The sequence below is a fragment of the Zootoca vivipara genome, chromosome 13 (assembly GCF_965207765.1).
Source record: "Zootoca vivipara chromosome 13, rZooViv2.hap1.1, whole genome shotgun sequence".
NCBI lineage: Eukaryota > Metazoa > Chordata > Lepidosauria > Squamata > Lacertidae > Zootoca > Zootoca vivipara.
The window spans coordinates 15,546,907-15,566,248 of NC_142596.1; the positions used below are offsets into that span (position 1 = coordinate 15,546,907).

Sequence of the window (19,342 nt, forward strand, 5' to 3'; positions counted from 1 at the left end):
AGTCTGTCAAAGTTGTCATCTTCACTGAATACCAGGATGGTAACATTATTAAAGGATAAAATTATTCTATGGAAATAGCCAGAAGCTTTCAAAGTTAGCACTTATTTATATCCCAGACAGTGACTGAGTTAAACCAGTCACTAAGAAGTGAACCGCTGTGATAGGATCCTCATGTGAATTTTTATTTTATTTTATTTGTTAATGCAGGCAGAATAGAAAGCTTTGGAAGTGGTTAGGCAGCATATTTTGGATTTAGATGTTCATGGCTTGTTGGCAGAGATTAATCCTCAAAGAACATTGCCCTCCTCCCCAGGCCACTATATATAGCAAAACTTACATACTTGACCTAGCTAGTTTTCTAGTTGTGGTTTTTTGTCTATTAAAAATGAATGAGTCAAATCCCATATGGCTGACTGGCAACACAACTTAGAATAAATTGTGAATGGAAAATGTCAGATTACAGAGGGCTGTGAATTTTGCTGTTAAAGAGTTGAGTTAAATTATAAATGGATGGGAGCCTGTCTTTTCTGTATTGAGTGCTATAGTTTTTTATATAGTATTATTGTTGTAAAAGGCATTGGATATTGTACTGGATTATGTTTGCTTACATCATAATTTGTATGATGTACTATTATATGACTGATAGCCTTTGGCTAAGCCAAGAGTAACCAACTTGGTTTCTTCCAGACATTTGGGACAACTCCCATCAGCCCCAGACAACATGCCCTAGGGCCAAGGATGTGAGAGAGTTTAGTCTGTTGTTGTTGTTGTTGTTGTTGTTGTTGTTGTTGTTGTTGTTGTTGTTGTTGTTGTTGTTGTTGTCATTTATATGCCACCAATCTGACAGGGTTTTCCCAGCCACAAAATATTAAAAACACAATAAAACCCCAACCATTAAAAGCTTACCTGAACAGGGCTGCCTTCAGATGTCTTCTAAAACTCAGATAGTTTATTTCCTTGACATCTGATGGGAGGGCGTTCCACAGGGTGGGTGCCACTACCGAGAAGACCCTCTGCTTGGTTCCCTGTAGCACAATTTCTGGAGGTCACCATATTGACTTGTCCCCAGACTAAACAATGAAGATCTGTAGGGCTGGGCTCTGGGCAGCTGCCTGAGATAAGCCATGAGTTGGGAGTCAGAAGCTGCGTGTCGATCCAAGTCAGGACCAAAAAACAAGCCAGATTTCAGGATCACAGGGGCACTCGGAGCCCAGGAAGACCTTGGCGCTCACGCAAGGCTCAACTGAAAAAAGGAAGCCCTCCTCCTTTCCCAAAATGACCCAATGACCAGCCTGGGTGGGCAGAGTCAGTCTGCAGGCATAGGCAAACTCGGCCCGCCAGATGTTTTGGGACTACAACTCCCATGATCCCTAGCTAACAGGACCAGGGGTCAGGGATGATGGGAATTGTGGTCCCAAAACATCTGGAGGGCTGAGTTTGCCTATGCTTGGTCTACGGCCTGAAGGTGCTTTACTGTTGTACTCCAGCAGTTTACTACACGGGGCGGCTGCACACAGATGTAGTAGCTCTTGACAATGGCGATGCTTCTGGAATTTCTCTGAGCAAGTGACATGACGTAGAAACTGCATCTGGAAATGCTAGCGCATCCTTTACTCCCACCATCTGCTTAGGATAATATGAATGTCCAACTCCACGAGGCATAGAGTGATGATTGCATCCAATATTGTTGCTTTGGATTCCTTAATTTTTTTAAGGCACACATCAACCCCTCTGAAGCCACACCAGTGTGCCCCAGTTTGGGAATCATTGATCTACCTGAAGCCAGCATCTCACATGCATTCCTTTCCTTTTAGACACTCATCAGTCAACACTTTCATTTTTCTTTTCTTAAGGGTTACAGGCTCCAATGAAACAAAATGAATGCGATGCAAAGGAAAGATGCTTGTGGTGCAAAGACCACACGGTGCCGTTGCCAAGTTCCTAAAGGCTGCTGCTGCACTGTACATAGACCATATTGAGTTGCACAATGACATTTAAGGCACGCTGGCTGTTGGACCGTCTGGTGCTGTTTCCTGGCTCTGCTAAAGTATCTTAAAATAACACTACAGTATCTAGCCCAGAACCTCACATTAAAATGCCAGCTGGCAGAGCTGGAGATATATCCAAAGGAGAAAAAGGAAACGCTCTCGGTGGATTTCATTTCCTATAACTAAACTGTCCTGTTTCCTCTAATCCCAGTCGAACGTAATCATCGATAGCGACCCCCTCGGAAGCATAGATGCTCAAAACTCACCAGGCCTGTTTCTGCAGACCCACTCTGGCAAAACTTGAATACAGATCATAAAAGGTTACAGGACCTTCTGGAAGTAGGATGGGAGCTTTATAAGTAGGGGGGAAACATGTAATATGAGTACTTTCCATTAATATCAGCGCTATAAAAGCAAAGGCGCTAAGATGCTATGGGGTGAATGTTCTGCTTTGTTTCTCGTTGCTCCTCCTTGTGGGTGTCAGGGCCCAGCCAGGGTTGTGGGCAGGTTGGCCCAAATCCATAGCTGTAGTCTATGCTCTCCCGTTGAGCCCCCAGAGGTCAGTTGCTGGAGGTGGAGATGAGGTCTTGAGCTGGAGCTTGTGGAGTAGCTGGCAGACGCTACTTCTTTCTTGACCAGTAGGGTAGGCATGTGCCCTACTTTATATAGGACAGTCTTCTATTTGAAGAGCTGGCAGAGGGCACTTGGAAGGAGTCCTCAGTTTGAAGAGCTGCCCTGGTCCAATCTTGATTTAGGGATCAAGAAACCCTAAGAAGCGAGAGCAAGAGGAGCACTGAAGTAGTTGTCTATTAACAGTTGTGAGTCGAGGCCCCGCTCCCCGCTTTGTGATGAAATAAGACACATGGACACACAAGTATTTTTGGTTAATGGGCTAAAGACGGCCACAGCTTTATTGGTTACAGAATGTGAGTGGTATTGGCTTAGGCCAGGGGTTAGCAAAAATTTTCAGCAGGGGGCCGGTCCACTGTCCCTCAGACCTTGTAGGGGGCCGGACTATATTTTGAAAAAATAAATAAATGAACGAATTCCTATGCCCCACAAATAACCCAGAGATGCATTTAAAATAAAAGGACACATTCTACTCATGTAAAAACATGCTGATTCCTGGACCGTCCGTGGACCGGATTTAGAAGGCGATTGGGCCTTAGTTTGCCTACCCATGGCTTAGGCATTTGATCCGAATAGACTATACTTGACTCCTGCCCATTCTGCAGGGAGTCACACAAGGGTTAACAACCTTTAGCAGGAGCTTGTTGATGCAAATCAACTGGAAGCTTTCCCCTAGAGTCACCGGAGGGTTGTGCCATGGCCCTAGCCACCACCCGGGCATCAGACAGGAACCACGGCCGTCGGATTCCTTTAACGGAATACCCTTCAAGGGGAGGGGTAGGTGATGGCCACAACCTGCCCTCCAACACACAACACATTTTCCAATGCCTAACCACCAAACCTTACAAAGCTGTGATGATTTGCCACGGGGTAGGTGAAAAACCAAAGTGGCTGGTGCCAATCTGCCAAGTGGGAAAAAAATTCCTACCAGGCCCCCTGAACAGGCAACCAACCGAGGTCCATAGCAAGGTCAGATGCTAGAGGGAGGGAGGAAGGGTGATCCAAGGAAGCGGGAACAAAACAAGGAAGAGCTCGTGGGCCTGCAGCCTTTTAAATGCGGCTAAAGCGGATTGGCTGGGGGGGGGCATGAAAGCGGGCCCAGGAAGTGATTCTTGCTCACGACCCCTCCCCTCTGGAAAGAGGAGAGGCGTTAACAGAAATGGACAGCAGACTGAGCAGAACACTCGATCACAGTCTTCTGCCCTGAGGGTTGAGATGAATTGCATTTCTGTTTAAGTTGTGCTACTCATTTCCACATTTGCATATAATAAGTTTATGCAATTTGTATGCAGATGTGTATTCACTTTTGTCCTCTTTTGGTACTGCATTTTCTCTTTTCTGGCATAGAGTAGATTGCCACCATTTTGACCTGAAAATGGCAGGAGGCTGGTTTCCTAAATCTTATCCCAGGCCTGTGTGGTCTTGAGGTTGTCTTCTGTTGTCTTATGTCCTCAAAGAAGGCTTTGAGGCTTGATCCGTTTGCAGTCCCAGATAGCCTAGGATTAATACATGGTAGATTACAGATACTGGGGGTGGATCTACACCCAGGAAACAAAACGCTAAATTGAAGTCATAAATTAAATCGTTATAACAAAAGGGGGGGAAACCTATGTAAAATCGCATAGAAAAGTTTTGTGCTCTACAGCGCCATCTGGTGTTTCATGTTTATAATGCACTTAAAACGCTGTTCTTTTTACTAATGTAGCTTAGTCCTAGGAGAACAGCTCCCTGCCCCAAAGGGCGTACAGTCTGAAAATAGTAGCAAGGGAGACAACAGAGTAAGAGAAGAATTGTGTGATTATTTCAGATAGCACATGCTTAGGCTTAGTTACAGTAGGGTGCTGAGGGTGGCAAGTTATCTTGTTTGTGGGTTTGCCATGCAAATGGCACACACAGGTCTATCCTTCATTATCTTGTTGCTGCTCCCAGCTTTTACTGCCTGAGGTAGCTACTTCGCTCTGCCTAATGGTAGGGCTGGTCTTGCCTTGGACTGCTAGAAACTTTGCAGCAGGGCTTTGCTTTTAGGACCTTTCACAGGAATTGCATAGAAGCTTGAGAACAAACCGGTTCAGTTGCTAAGATCTGAATGGGTTCAATAGGCAGCGCGAAGGATACCCACCTCACAAACTAGTTGTTTCCAGAAATTCTAATGGGTGTTCAAATGAATATATTCATGACAAAGAAAAGCCCAGCCTGGTGTTCCGCAAATAACTTTGCAAATGCTTGTCTTGTTCACAGTGACGGATTCAAGGAAATCATGCCTTACGACCACTTCCAGCCACTTCCTCGGTATGTATGGCCTCTATAAGATGCAGGTTGCTGTTGAGATTAGCCTTCCATTAATAGTATAATAGAGTGTACCGTACTTTTCCGTGTATAAGACGAGGGGTTTTTACTCCAAAAAAAATGTTTAAAAACTGGGGTTTTCTTATACACGGATAGTGGGGGGACGGACGGACGGGTGATTGGTTGCAGGCATGAGTAGGAGCTTGTCAGCGGTGGTTTTGTGGGTGATTGGTGGCTGCGTCAAGCACTGCTTTGGATTGGTTGCTGCTTTGGAAATTGTGTGGGTGATTGGTTGTTGTGGCAAGGGCTGCTCTGGATTGGCTGCCGCTTCGACGATTGGGCGTATGATTGCCGTCTGCATGTTATCATTGGTGACGTGAGCGATTGTCAGCGTTTCTCAGTTGGGTTAGTGATTTTTGGCATCCCCCCCCCCGAAAAAAGCTCAACAACTCTGGGCAATCCCTCCCAAAGAAATCTCAACAACTCTGGGCAACCCTCACCCCAAAAAGCTCAACAACTCTGGGCTATCTCCTCCTCCTCCCCCATTTTCTTAAATTTGAGTCTTATACACATGGATGTGTTATACACGGGAAAATACGGTACAGTAATTAGTTTGTATCATTTGTTCAGATGCCTGCCTACCCAAGATGAAGACTAGCAGTAACTGTTTGCCATAGATGGCATGACTGAGCTTGACAGCCCATGACGTTGAGTTCTTGAGATAAGTTCGCACCAAAGCACATGGCACTTAAAGAGCGCGACCTGCCACTAATGCACTTGCCCGCTTCAAGTGCATGGGCTCCATTAGTAAGTTATGTGCAAGATAGCAATTGTTGAGTATAGTGTATCAATCAGCTAAATAAAGCCAAGTCCTAGCAAAGGGATTTTAAAAAACCAACACTCCAGACTCAACACTGCAGATGTGTTCAGTGGGGCAAAGTCTGGAGAGGGTTGATTGACAAGAGGGCGTTCCAAACCACCATCACTCTCAGAGAATTTAAGGTAGTATGATTTCTCATTGCCAAGTAGTCTGTGGACTTGCCTCACTATTCTCTCTGCTTATGGGTTTTGTGGGGTTTTCCAACGCTTGTGGTAACAGCCAGGCCAGACTAAATGAGCAAACAAATACCTGGTCCCCAAATGTTCCAGAGCTGGAAATAGGCAATATTTGGTTTGGTTAGATGTGGGGGATTTTTGGCTTTCCAGATGTTGCTGAACTTCAACTCCCATCAGCCCTAGCAAGCATTGCCAATGGCTAGGAATGATGGGAGTCATAGTTAGCAACATCTGGAGGCTCCCAACACTTGACCTAAGATGTGCCCATTTGATTATTTGGGCGCCACCTATATTTTGGGTTAAAGTGGGTTTTGCAGGAGGGGAGCGGTTGAGCATCGCAAAAACCTGCATAACCTCCGAACAAGCAGTAGTTGGAGGAGTGTGCATGCCTCTGTTGGCAAATGCATACTCATATAAAGCACTCATTTGAACTGTGTGTCTGAAACGAGCTCAAGAATATTTTAATGACCCAGCCATGTAGGCAGAGACCGGCTTGTATGGCTTTTTCCACCTACCAGCAAATAAGCAGCTCTCATGTGACTGAGAGAATGTCAGAATTGCCTTTTTTCCACTTTCCAGCCTAAGGCACACTTAATTTTTCTCTTCATTGGGGGTGGAGATGTGGCCCTCCAGATGTTGCTGGACTTCCAACTCCCATCAGCAACATGGCAACATGGCCAGTAGTTGAGGATAATGGGGGTTGTTATTGGTAACCTTGCGGTTGGACTACTACAGTATGCTCTGTGTGGGGCTGCCTTTGGGGTTGGTCTGGAGGCTGCAGGTAGTGCAGAATGTGGCAGCTGGATTGCTTGTAGGGGCAAACTATCAACAGCATATAACATCTTGCTTGTGGGATTTGCACTGGCTGCCAGCCTGCTACTGGGCCAAGTTCACGATGTTGGCATGAATATACAAGTCCTCATACTGCTCAGGAGCAGGTTAAGTGAGCAACCACCTTCAGCCTTCTATACCCAGTAGATCCCTGCAGTCTGAAGGAAAATTTATCCTACAGGTTCCAAAGATCTCAGAAGTCCCCCCCCCCCGACACATGGGTTTCCTTGTATGAGCTCTGTGACACCTGCTGTCTTCACACACAGCAGAAGTTAAGACAAAGCGCTTAACCCGAGCTTGGCGGGGAAGTAGTAGAGCACATGTGCTGCGTGCAGACAGTCTCAGGTTATTCCCCAACATCTTGGCCGGGAGGCGCGTGCACCCCCCCCCCAAAAAAAAACTCTGGAGAGCCTCTGCCAATCAGTGTAGACCTCTGTGAGCTAAATGGACCACTGCCCTGACTTGGTAAAAGGTAGCTTCCTGTGACTTTGCTTGCTGTTTCTTGAGCACCAGTCATCTATAAATAGTAGGGCCATATGCAAGCTTCCTTTACGACCGTATAGTGCACTGTGTTGCCTTCATTAGCCAAATGAGAAGCCTGGGGCAGAGAGCGGTGGGAGTCCAATGAGCTGAGCTGTGGCTCAAGTTGTAAATGCACTCCCGGACTGTTTTAACAGATGGAGCAATCTTTTGAAAGAAGGAGGTGGGAAATCACCAGGATAAATGTTCCCCCACCTCTGTACACACACACGCGCACCTCTACCTTTGAAGGCTTTTGGAATGGCTCCCGCATAGTTCAGGCTTGCAGGAGTGTTGAGGGATGCCTTGACAGACGCAGACTCTGGAAAGTATCTATCAAACTGCATGGCCTACTAGGCCCCTTGTCCCACCTGGAACTTGACTCCTAGGACTATGGGACGAGGGAGTGTGTTTTAAATTGCTGAGATAAAGAAAAACAGCTGTAAAAATGTACACCATAAACACTTCCTGAGCTAGCATCACATAAGGCGCTTTTGCATTGCGGCATATACAAATCCGCGGACCGCTAATCTCCCTCGGCAGTTAAATGTATTTTACATCCCGGTGATTATTATTTTAAAAACAAATAACTTTTTAGCACTTAATGCAGTGCTATAAAGTGTTCGGCATGCTCCTTGTGCACCACCCCAGACAGCAGAAATGTGTGCAAACAGCTGTCAAAAAGCATTTTCCACCAGTTCTCCAAATGAGCAAGCAAGAAAGTGAAACTCTGCAAAATAGGTCTGTATTATTGTTCCCACATGGCAGATGGAGCAGGAAGGGGAGGCGCTGGAGCTGAAAGAAAGGGGTCTGCCTAAGGGGGACTTTTTCAAGTCTGAGAATCCCATTCCCTTGTGGGCAACCCTTTTTTAGGGGGGGCAGGGTCTCATGCCAGTGTTTAGAGGGACCACAGCAAGAGAGAGTGGGGCAACTGCATGGAAGCCACAGATTTCTCAACACATTAGGACAGGGATGGGCAAGCTGTGGCCTGCCAGACATCATTGGATGCCAGCTCCCATCAGCCCCTGCCAGCATGGCCAGTGGCCAGGAATGATGGGAGCTGGATCCAAACAACATCTGGAGGGAGTCGTGTTCCCCACCCCTGCAAGGTGATTGCTCATGTTGTCACAACATAGTGGTGGGTGGTTGTTTAGATTTATGCAGTAATATGTTTTCAGTAGGGACCCAGGTGGCGCTGTGGTTAAACCACTGAGCCTAGGACTTGCTGATCAGAAGGTCAGCAGTTCGAATCCCTGTGACGGGGTGAGCTCCCGTTGCTTGGTCCCAGCTCCTGCCAACCTAGCAGTTCGAAAGCATGTCAAAATGCAAGTAGATAAATAGGAACCGCTACAGCGGGAAGGTAAACGGCGTTTCCATGTGCTGCTCTGGTTTGCCAGAAGCGGCTTTGTCATGCTGGCCACATGACCTGGAAGCTGTACGCCGGCTCCCTCGGCCAATAATGCGAGATGAGCGCGCAACCCCAGAGTCGGTCACGACTGGACCTAATGGTCAGGGGTCCCTTTACCTTTACCTATGTTTTCAGTGTATGCTTTGAAATGTAATTATTAGCAACATGACGGGACATACTCAGGGCTGCTGTCAGCACTCCGTACCCTTGGGGCAGCTCCTGGGGCCAGACTGCCTAGCAGGGCCCACGGATGCTGGTGTTTGCCTTAGCTTCACTGTGCCACCTGCTTAGGCCTTGCCACTTGTGAACTTGTGTGGTGACTGGGCCTGGGAATCCACCCACCATTTTGTCTCAGTGTCAGGCCTATGCCCTTATAAAGCCCTGCCCATTGCTCTCAGACACACCTGGGGTTACTTGTATTCTTGGCCTGGGCTTCTAATGGCAGTCCTTGTCCAAGGTCCTGAGCTCTCCTTGCTTTGCCTCCGACCCTGTTCTAGAGCCTCGGCCTGCTGACCTCCCTCTGGTTTGGTGACCACCTTCTCCTGGTGGTCGACATCGCTGTGGATCAGGACTGAGCCAGTCCTTTACATGCTTATATTTGTGAAAATGTGTAGCACACAGGAACGTTCTGTTGGGAACCAGGAATTGCTGCGGTGCAGAATTGTGCATTGCGGATTGAATCCAGCTAACATAGTAGACCTGTTGAAATTAATGGACCCAAACTAGTCATATCCATTCATTTCAATGGGTAGACTCTGCTTTGGACTAACTTTGGCCGCAACCTGATGTATTTATTTTATTTTACTTATTGAAATCGTTTAGAAGGGCAAGGGTACAAAACATTTAAACAACCATCGCCGCAAACAACGGTAAACCATTAAACAGCTTATCAAACTAAAATGGCAGCTTAAAAATCAACAGAGCAGGTTAGCCAGTCAGTCAGATAAAACCCTTGCCAAATATGGCTTAACCTGGCACCAAATGGATGATGCCCATGCCAGTGACTTAGAAATGTGTGTTCGAAGAAAGATGGGGTTGCTGGCCCAAATGGCAGCCCTGTGTTAACATCTCCACTTCTCCCTCCATAGTGTGTAAGGTAGCTTGCCCTATTACCTGGTGTCGTTGCTCTGTGCCTTTGCTTGCTTGCTTTAAAAATCTCAAGGCCACCTTTCTGCTAAAGCTCTCTCTGCAGTCAGTGGGAGAGTCCAACAGAACAATTTATAGTTAACAAACCAGCATCGCGTACCAGTTAAAGGTGTACAGCAGCAATAAGAAACCAGAGCAAAGCAAGGAAAAATGCAGAATAAAATCCCAGGAAAATAAAGACATCCCAGGGTGACAGGCAATGTTAGTCCTACTCTGAGCAGACTCAGTGAAATTAATGGGTATGACTAACTTATGCCCATTAACTTCAGTGGGTCTACTTTGCGTATTGGATACAACCCCCAGTGTCCTTGTGGACCACACTGCACAGCTCGGACACTGTTGCTGTCCAGAGGTAGACTTCCCTACTTCTTCCCCATTTTGCTGGCTTCCTGCTACTGATGGAGCCAGGGCAAGTCACAGCATAATGGTGTTAGGTCCAAGGTAATTTGTAGGTCACATTGCAGTGGGGGGGGGGTACTCACAATGGAGCTGGGTTTTTTTCCAGCAGCAACCCCCTGAGATTTTTCAAATCATGCACTTCTGTTCCACAGCTCCCTAGTGTTGAATGCCCCCTGCAGAATTTTGCTCCTGTGCAATACGTTAAATGGCCTTTTTGCTACTACGCTGTGCTAGCTCTTGCAGTAGATTAGCTCTGGAGCTAGACATCCTTTAGTGTGTTATATATTACATCAATCGTTCCTTTGGGTTAAGCGGCATGAAAGGAGAGCAGCAGATGAGCGCATTTATCAGGGGCGATGGTGAAATCATTAGCTATCTGCTTCATGCTGCCTGGTTTTGATCATGTAAGTTTGGTTTAAATGTCAACGCTCGCCGTACAGCAAGTTTCACGTTTGGTTTGTGTATAAGGTGATTAATTTGCTCTGAGCGGGGGAGTTGCGTGAATTATTTCAGGCAGGGAGCATTCTTGAGTCACCTCCTGCATCTTGGGGAGCAGTTATATAAATTTACCTTTTGGATTTATAGGTTTCTGCTCCATCTGCTCTGTGTTTGACTTCTTTACAGTGCCTCCGCTGCTTCCAACAAACGGCTTTGAGTGGAATACTCTGGCTGCTTCCAACCCATGCAGCGGGTGCAACAGGCTTGCATTTATTTTCCTGAGCCATTACTGACCGTAATATCCAAATACAGTATGGTGTGGTTTTTTTGGGGGGGGGGTATATACATATAAAACAGCGATTTCAGTTCCTTCCCTCCATGGGTTCCATCTTTAAGATTAAATTTACTGCATCTTTTACCCTTATCTAGCTATTATATAACCATAATTACCATTAAAACAAATCCACATTCCGAGTGCCTTTACATCCCTGCCAAAGATTTTCATTGTTTACAGTGGTCTTTTAAGTACATTACAAATTTACTCCAGTCTTTAGAAAATACTTGATCTTCCTGGTTTCGGATTTTTCCCATCAGTTTTGCCGTTTCCGCATATTCCATCAATTTCATCTGTCATTCTTCTGCTGTTGGTATTTTTCCTTCCTTCCACTCTGGGCATTCTTCCTGCCTATCCAAACGTGTTTTAGAACAGAATGTTAAGCATGGACTTCTTGCTTTGATTTGCTAGCAGGAAAAAATAATGGCAATCCAAAAGGGACTGTTCTATACATTGCCTGCCCCACACACACCGGTGAATCTCCACAGTGGGGGGGGGGGAAGCATATATTTTGTGATGTTAGCAGAGTGGTGCAGATCTCGAAGCCACCCCTAAAGTTCTTCATTGGAAGCAAAGATAGGCGCAGTTTTGCAAGACACCCAGACCTGGATTGGTTTAGACTCCTGGCCAAAATGTTCTGGACTCCTAGTCCTAGATTCCAAGTCTTAGTGGACCTTCTCCAGAATCTTCCCCAGTATGTTCATCGATCACGATACACCAGGCAGATCTTGTCTGAGATCTTTAAGCACAGTTACCGCAGTTGATCACCATCTGGAGATGGTGTTGTGTGAGGAAAGGTTTTATCTTCCATGCAAAAAGTAGTCTAGGAAGCATCCATTAAGATTTGACACTCTTTTGAAAATTTGAGAATTGGTACATAAGCTTTAGATAAAACAACATTACAGAATTGGGATTCAGCAGTGGGTCTGATTACTGACAGTATTAAGTGTCGGTTTTCAAAGAAGAAAGATGGATCTACTGCTTTCATAAGAGTTTGCATCTAGAAACCTTATAGAAGGCCGACTCATGCAAATTGTTGTGTTCCCTTCCCCACACCAACCCCAGCTGGGAGCACAACCCCTGGACGGCATGTTCAGTTTCCTGTGGAGGTGGAATCCAGAGGAGGAGTTTCGTGTGTGTGGAGGAGACCATCCATGGAGAGATATTACAAGTAGAGGAGTGGAAGTGCATGTATGCTCCCAAGCCCAGGGTCATGCAAGCTTGCAACCTGTACGATTGCCCTAAATGGATCGCTTTGGAATGGTCACAGGTAAGCTCACAAAGAATTTAAGCCTTCATTAAAAAAACAAAAAAATGATTCCCCCCGCCCCCCAGATATACGGAAAAACACTATAGGGGGAAATAACTGGTGTCCTGGTGCTAATGGAACATGTTGCTTAGAACTACGTTGCACACAATCCGCAGTTTCTTGGGGTGGCAACATTACTTCCCCCCTAGGGCTCTTGCTGTTGCTGCCAACTGCGTCTTTGCCCTGGAAGAATTGCATCATCCACAGCACCCCAGACCAAGTGTCATTCATCATTGGGTGGGGGGGGGTAGGTGTGGAATCCCAGCTGCCATAAAATCTGGTTGGGAATATTCAGCAAAATGGCTTTTTCCCTGCCAGAAGGGACAAGAAGAAGAAATATATAAGGGGAGAGGAGCATCTTCTCAATCTAGATTGGCCTCTATGAGGCAAGGAGGAGCACAGACCAGTCCCAGATGGTAAAGCAGAGCAGATGGGAGCTGGTGATGATGATGGTTCATTTGGGCTATGAGCTAAGGGAACACTTGTTTATTTTTTGAGGCTGTTTTGGACCTGGTCCATGGCCATATTAGGGAATGAAAAGGAAAATATTGAAGATGGACCAACAATGGTAGCTTTTTTCTTTATTAAACTGTAACTTATCTCACACTTACGTATGTATCCCGAAATGGCATTAGCAAAGCCAAGTTATATGATTTATTGGATCCTCCTCGTTGCTGCTGTTTCAGAGAATAATAAGGACTGATTTGGGTTAATTTGTTTCATATGCCTGTTTTCGTCCATACTCTGCCTTTGTTATATGCTGCAGTGATTTGCAAGCCGCTCGGAGAATGGAGTTTTAGACTTCCAAGGCAGAATATAGATTTTAAAGTAAATAATACTAAAATATAAACTATGTCTGCACGTGTACTTCCATTTAATGTATTAATCAGCTAAAGGCAGATGATGATAATAATTTGGGGGTGTTATTTTTGTTTGTTACTGTGTTGTGCATTGTGGTTTTATATTGTGGAAGGCTGAGAAAATTTAATATATAATACAATAATAATTTGACTGAACATCCTTGAATCGGTTGACAGCTCTGGGGTTTCACTTTTGTGTCGCTCTGTAGTGCACCGTGACGTGTGGGCGAGGGTTACGATACCGAGTGGTGCTGTGCATTGATCACCGTGGGCAGCACACGGGCGGCTGCAATCCTCAGCTCAAGCTGCACATAAAAGAAGAATGTATCGTGCCGGTCCCCTGTTACAAGCCCAAAGGTAACTCTGATGGACCTACCTAAAGACACAGAGGGTTGTATCCAATGTAGCGATAAAATCACTTCGTGGTATGCTTGCTTCTGTGGCGAAATGTTGTGCCCCAGCAGAACACCGTTGCACAAGAGAATGCACAAGCAGGTTGGTGGTGATTTTCTTGCACAACGGATTGTGCAACCTGTTATGTGATGTGTTTCGGCTAGCACAACTGTCACATTCGATTCCTCCTTTTTTGCCACACTGAAACTCACTCAACATGAGCCCTTTCGCTAGCAGACAGGTAACGTTGGATACAGCCGATAGGGTTAGATCCAAAGGACCCAATGGGAGGAGAGCACTTCTGGTAGAATAACTTCTTTTGCTGGTGCAAGGGCACCTTCCATCAGAGGAAATGAACCTTTGGATCCAACCCATGGACGAGTAAGAGCCACATAAGTACTTGGATATGCAATTTGGGGGATAGTATAGTTCCTGCTTCTTATTTCCTTCCTTCCTTCCTTCCTTCCTTCCTTCCTTCCTTCCTTCCTTCCTTCCTTCCTTCCTTCCTTCCTTCCTCTCTCTCTCTCTCTCTCTCTCTCTCTCTCTCTCTCTCTCTCTCTCTCTCTCTGTTTCATTTTAATGTGTTTTTATTGTGTTATTTACACATCCATTTAAATTGCCTTGCAACTTCCCTGTGTGTGGAGCGATTCAGAAATGGAGTAAATCTCACCTGATCAAACACACTCCTCATTTCCTGCTCATCTGCACACACTCTTTGCATGTCACTCTTATCATGCACTGCATTCAGAAACTCAGAAGCCTAATCTAGCTGTCACTAGGCTGCGCTTCCTTGCTGCATCTCCCAGCAATGCCTATCGAAAAGAAGACACGTAGCTGCAACATGCACATCCTCAGCTTCCCTACTGCTGGAGGTGGGGATCTGCAAACCACGGGAACTGCATGCCACACATCTTCATTCCCTAGATGTTACACAAGAAAGCTGCAGGGAGGAGATGCAGGTCACTTCCCACTAACAGCGGAGAGTTCTATATCTCCCTAGCCCTGGTATGCTTCTTTTTATTTCTGGCGTTGGGATGTTAATTAAAACCTCAGCATCTGAGCCAAGGATAAAGGGGCTCTCTCATTTCAATACACCTAAACCATAGCTCTCATTGAAAATAGCGTTCCATATTTCAAAAACTGCACCCTGCATTTTGCTCAGTTTTTGTTTGTTTCTGGTGCAGATTTTGTCTGATTTGGAGGTAACCTTGTGAAAGCACATTTTTCTTCTGTAAATCAACTTGCTTTGCGCTTTTACTTGATACCATGCAGCCTAGGTTGTCTCTCTGTGACCAGATTATATTAATTTGGTTTTGACTGTGCAAGAGTGTGTGTGTGTGTGTGTGTGTGTGTGTGTGTGTGTGTGTGTGTGTGTAGATGGGGAGAGAATTATTAGCTGAAGCAAAATGTTCCTAGCAACCTCTTCCAGAAGCTGGAGGACAAACTCAAGAGTTGGCAAAGTTATGAGGCTGTAGTAATCAGCACTAAGCAGGGTGTGTGCCTGTTATTTTTTCTTCTTCTTCACTTATGATGTAATTTAAAACAGTGGGGTGAACAAATCTATAGTGTAACAAAACAGGGAGAAATAATTTCAGTGTTTTGCTTAGCAGTTAATGGATTTTTCAACAGTGGTCCATTTCACACATAAGACTAAGCCAAACTATTGCTTAGCCCAAATGTGAAAACATGTGGGTTCCCAAAGCAAAAATTACAACCCCTGCACTCCTCCCCTGGAATAAACATTGGTTATAGCTGCAGTGAAACAAACCATGAGCCTGGGTCTGGATGTAAGGGTAAGCGAAACCATGGCTTAGCCCTGGGCAGTGTGGCAGCAGCAGGAGTAGAGAAGGAATTTGGTGGCTGTGCTCTGGGAACTCATACAGTTGCTTGATTGTGCTAACCCATGTTTTGGCATAGTGTTGGGTTCAAACCGAATCGATATTTAAATAAGATCAAATAAGTCAAGGCGCTTCTCCTCAGTGTGTATTTAGAAACCACTTTAGAAATTCCTGTAGGTATAAACCACAGCTTATTGGGCTTGCTGATCGGAAGGTCAGTGGTTTGAATCCCTGCGACAGGGTGAGCTCCCATTGCTCTGTCCCAGCTCCTGCCAACCTAGCAGTTCGAAAGCAGATAAATAGGTACCACTGTGGCGGGAAGATAAACGGCATTTCCGTGCGCTCTGGCTTCTGTCACGGTGTTCCGTTGTGCCAGAAGCAGTTTAGTCATGCTGGCCACATGACCAAGAAAGCTGTCTGCGGACAAACACCGGCTCCTTTGGCCTGAAAGCGAGATGAGCGCCACAACCCCATAGTCGCCTTTGACTGGACTTAACTGTCCAGGTGTCCTTTCCCTTTTGCCTTTTTACACCTTAAAAAACCACTCACTGATTCACACACATGATATTGCAGATTGCATATTTCCAAATCCACAATATGGTCATACCAGAAAACAGATTTGGGCATGGAGGGGGTGGGGACAAGGGCATGGTTAAACTATGGAACTCACTCCCACAGGAGTCAGTGATGACCACCAACTTGGGTGGCTTTAAAAGAGGATCAGACAAATGCATGGACAGCTACTAGCCCCCATGGCTTTGCATAACTCTCCCAGTCAGAGACAGGATGCCTTTGAATACTAGGTGCCAGGAATTACAGATGGGCAGAGTGCTGTTGCTTGTGGGATTCCCATAGGCAGTTGGTTGGCCACCAGGAGAACACAGTGATGGACTAGATGTGTCATTGGCCCAATCCAGTAGGCTTTTCTTATGTTCTAATCCCCAGATTCCCAGCTTTTCTTTAAAAAGAAATCATAAGTTTCTACAATTTATAGAACCTGAGACATGAGACAAAATGTGCAAGCGCTATTCTTTCAGTGTTTTACTTCCTACCTTGGGGAATTCCTGCTTGTGTCCATAGGTCTTGGGGTGTGAGTTTTCCATCCCAGGGAGTCTGCTATCTATCTCTGATACAAGACTTGTCGTTTTGAGCTGGAATCTGAAATGCAGAAGGTACTGGTAGGTTGACTCAGCAGAGGCCAGACTCTAAAGTATTCATGCTCTTCGTCAAAATTTATTCCAGAGCACTTTACAATGAGAGGAGGACAGTATTATGGAATTCTGCATATAAGTACAGTCGTACCTTGGATCCCGAATGCCTTGGTACTTGGATGTTTTGGCTCCTGAACATCGCAATCCCGGAAGTGAGTGTTCCAGTTTGCGAACGTTCTTTGGAACCCGAACATCCGATTCCTGCAGCCAATCAGAAGCCGCGCTTTGGTTTCCGAACGTTTTGGAAGTCGAACGGACTTCTGGAACGGATTCCGTTCGACTTCCAAGGTACGACTGTGTATATGCTAGGCCTGGGCAGTCCAGAGAGTTCATTCTGCCTTCAGATCAGAGGGGCTACAATTGTGCCCATGCTGTTACTCCTTTTTGTTTCTTAATATTTTACGGATTTGTTCAGAAGTGCAAACATAACAAAAAGAAAGAAAATGAAGAATCAACGATGTAAACCATAGAATGATGTTTTCCCTCTGGTGTTTTTCTCCCCCTTGAGCTGAACCCTACCTACTCTCTCTTGCATCACAACTAATGGTGTTTTTCTTTTTTGTCCTGAAGAGGGCTCTGATTCCTGAGTGCACAGTCCCAGGTTGTTCAAAACAACGAGGTTCCTGGTTCAAACCCAGGAGTTGCTGAAATGAGATAAATAAATAGCCCATGCTTGTGTGCATTTTTCTCTTCCAGAGAAACACCCCGTTGAAGCAAGGCTCCCCTGGTTCAAGCAAGCACACGAAATGGAGGAGACCAGAGCAGTCTCCGAAGAACCGACGTAAGTTTGCCATTCCTCTCTCTTTTCTTTCTGTCTCACTCGCTCTCTTTCTCTTTAAGGCAGAGAAGGGACCACTGATGCATTTTCCTGACTGTTTGTAAAGACTGGCCTCCCTTGCCAAGTCATCTGGCATTTGGATTTTCCTGGGCTGGGTCTGTCTTTGCAAGTCAGTTCTCAGATTCTTCCAAACAGTTCTCCTTGAGTGACGCAAAAGCAGCTGGAGCCAAGAAAGTATTTAAATTATATGTTTCGGAAGTGCTATCAAGGTTTCCCAGCTATACAAATTCCTGTCCTCCAGAAGGCACTTGCTTGGGAGAGTTGAGTTCCAAAACGGCTCTCCTAATGGCAACCAGAAATTTTTTGCAAACAGTGAGGATGCAGCCAAGAAGAAGGGCATTTGTATCCAACATCTGTGTTCATAGGGCAATCCCCGGTGGTCCAAGTTTTCTCTCTTTGGTTCTTCCCTGTATAGATTGAGGGCATCTCAGTTAGAATTGTAGGGGCAAGAAACAATGTTCAGGTCTTGAGTGAGTTTGCCCAGAGCAGAGGTGTTTTGACCTCCTGGGGAGGTTGAATGTAACCATGGCCTTAGGGCTTTTCCAGACTGTTGCTATTTTTGAGTGGGATTCAATCACTTACTCGCAAATTCAGGTCGTCTGATTGGGAGGTCTTGCGCAACAAACTCACTTCCCAAAACATTGGGCTTCCTGCAAGTAGTGAAAGTGATGGGGAAATGTCTGAGAAAGCATGGGCCAACAATTGCTTAGATGCAACGTCATCTACCCTTGCCTGCAAACAAATCGGAATGAATGTTTGCTGAACAGGTCATCTGGAAGCACCCTTGGTTACTTCTAGACTGGTTTACTCCAGTATGCTCGACCTAGAGCTGCCTTTTCGAGAGTCTTTGGAAGTCCCATTGGTCCAGAATGCTTTCTCATTTATTTGGATGGAGGATAGTGATTGTATGTAGTAGCCTACCGTACAAAGGTCCTTCCAAGGACCACATTTATGTTTTCTCAAACTCTTTCTCTTTTTCTCATTGACGTGAGCCACTTGGGGAGACAGTAATTGCTTGGAAAGAAGGGAAATACATTAAATAAATAAACAAACAACTCCTGAGCAAAGAGGCACCCCCACTGCCTTCAATTCAGGGGACTGCACTGGGCGCATCTCCCATTCGCACCACCAGATTGGGACCCTTTTACATCTATGGGATTGTACTTCACCACGTGAATGGAGAAGAAGCCCTTGCAAACATGCACACCGGAGATTTCTGCCTGCAAGAAATCACTGGCTTGGGGAAATTGACCGTGAGAGATTTTTAGGCACGCCCTTGTAGCATGCTGCATTTCTACCAAATTATATTCTGCATGAATAATAAAATATGGAACTGCCGGAATATTCAAATGAGATGAATATTCTTCCTCTGCGCATTTAAGTGAAGTCAGCGTTCTTTCTGCACATTTCAGAGCACTGTAACCAAGTGTTATTATTAAGGATTTTATTGGTTTACAAAGGTAGTACAATGTCTCATATTTTTCCCATGTACTGTTTTTACACATTAATCTTGATTGTTGAGACATTAGGAAGAGGGGTGGGGGTGGGGTGTCGATGTTTCTCTTTTTTCTTGGTATGTGTAGGGGTTCAGTGTCAGCGTCGAATGTGCAGGTTCTCTGTTGTTCGCTTGTGCTCCTTTGTTGGTGAGAGAGGTCGGGGGTTGGCTTAGGATGCGCTAGTTCATGTGTGTTTGGCTGTGGTGGTCTTCAATTTCTTGTGTGAGTGGGGTGGGTGGGTGTTTTGGTAAGGTTAGCCATATTGATTTGTATGCTGATGGTAGGTTTTTGTCATTGTCTTGTTGGGCTGTGTAGGTGATGAAGGGGAACCATATTGGGGTGAAGGTGTCTTCTTCCATTTG

The 19,342-nt window shown here is 45.6% G+C and overlaps 1 protein-coding gene across 2 annotated transcripts in view; it reads left to right on the forward strand.

The window, feature by feature from the left end:
• Positions 1 to 19,342, forward strand: part of ADAMTSL3 (ADAMTS like 3) — a 266,235-nt gene that overhangs the window by 183,076 nt on the left and 63,817 nt on the right. For both annotated transcript variants that reach the window (XM_060282650.2, XM_060282648.2), the window contains exons 12-15: positions 4,857 to 4,907; positions 12,101 to 12,305; positions 13,414 to 13,561; positions 17,343 to 17,427. In XM_060282650.2, the coding sequence (XP_060138633.2) occupies positions 4,857 to 4,907; positions 12,101 to 12,305; positions 13,414 to 13,561; positions 17,343 to 17,427 (489 nt within the window). The remainder of the gene's footprint in view (positions 1 to 4,856; positions 4,908 to 12,100; positions 12,306 to 13,413; positions 13,562 to 17,342; positions 17,428 to 19,342) is intronic.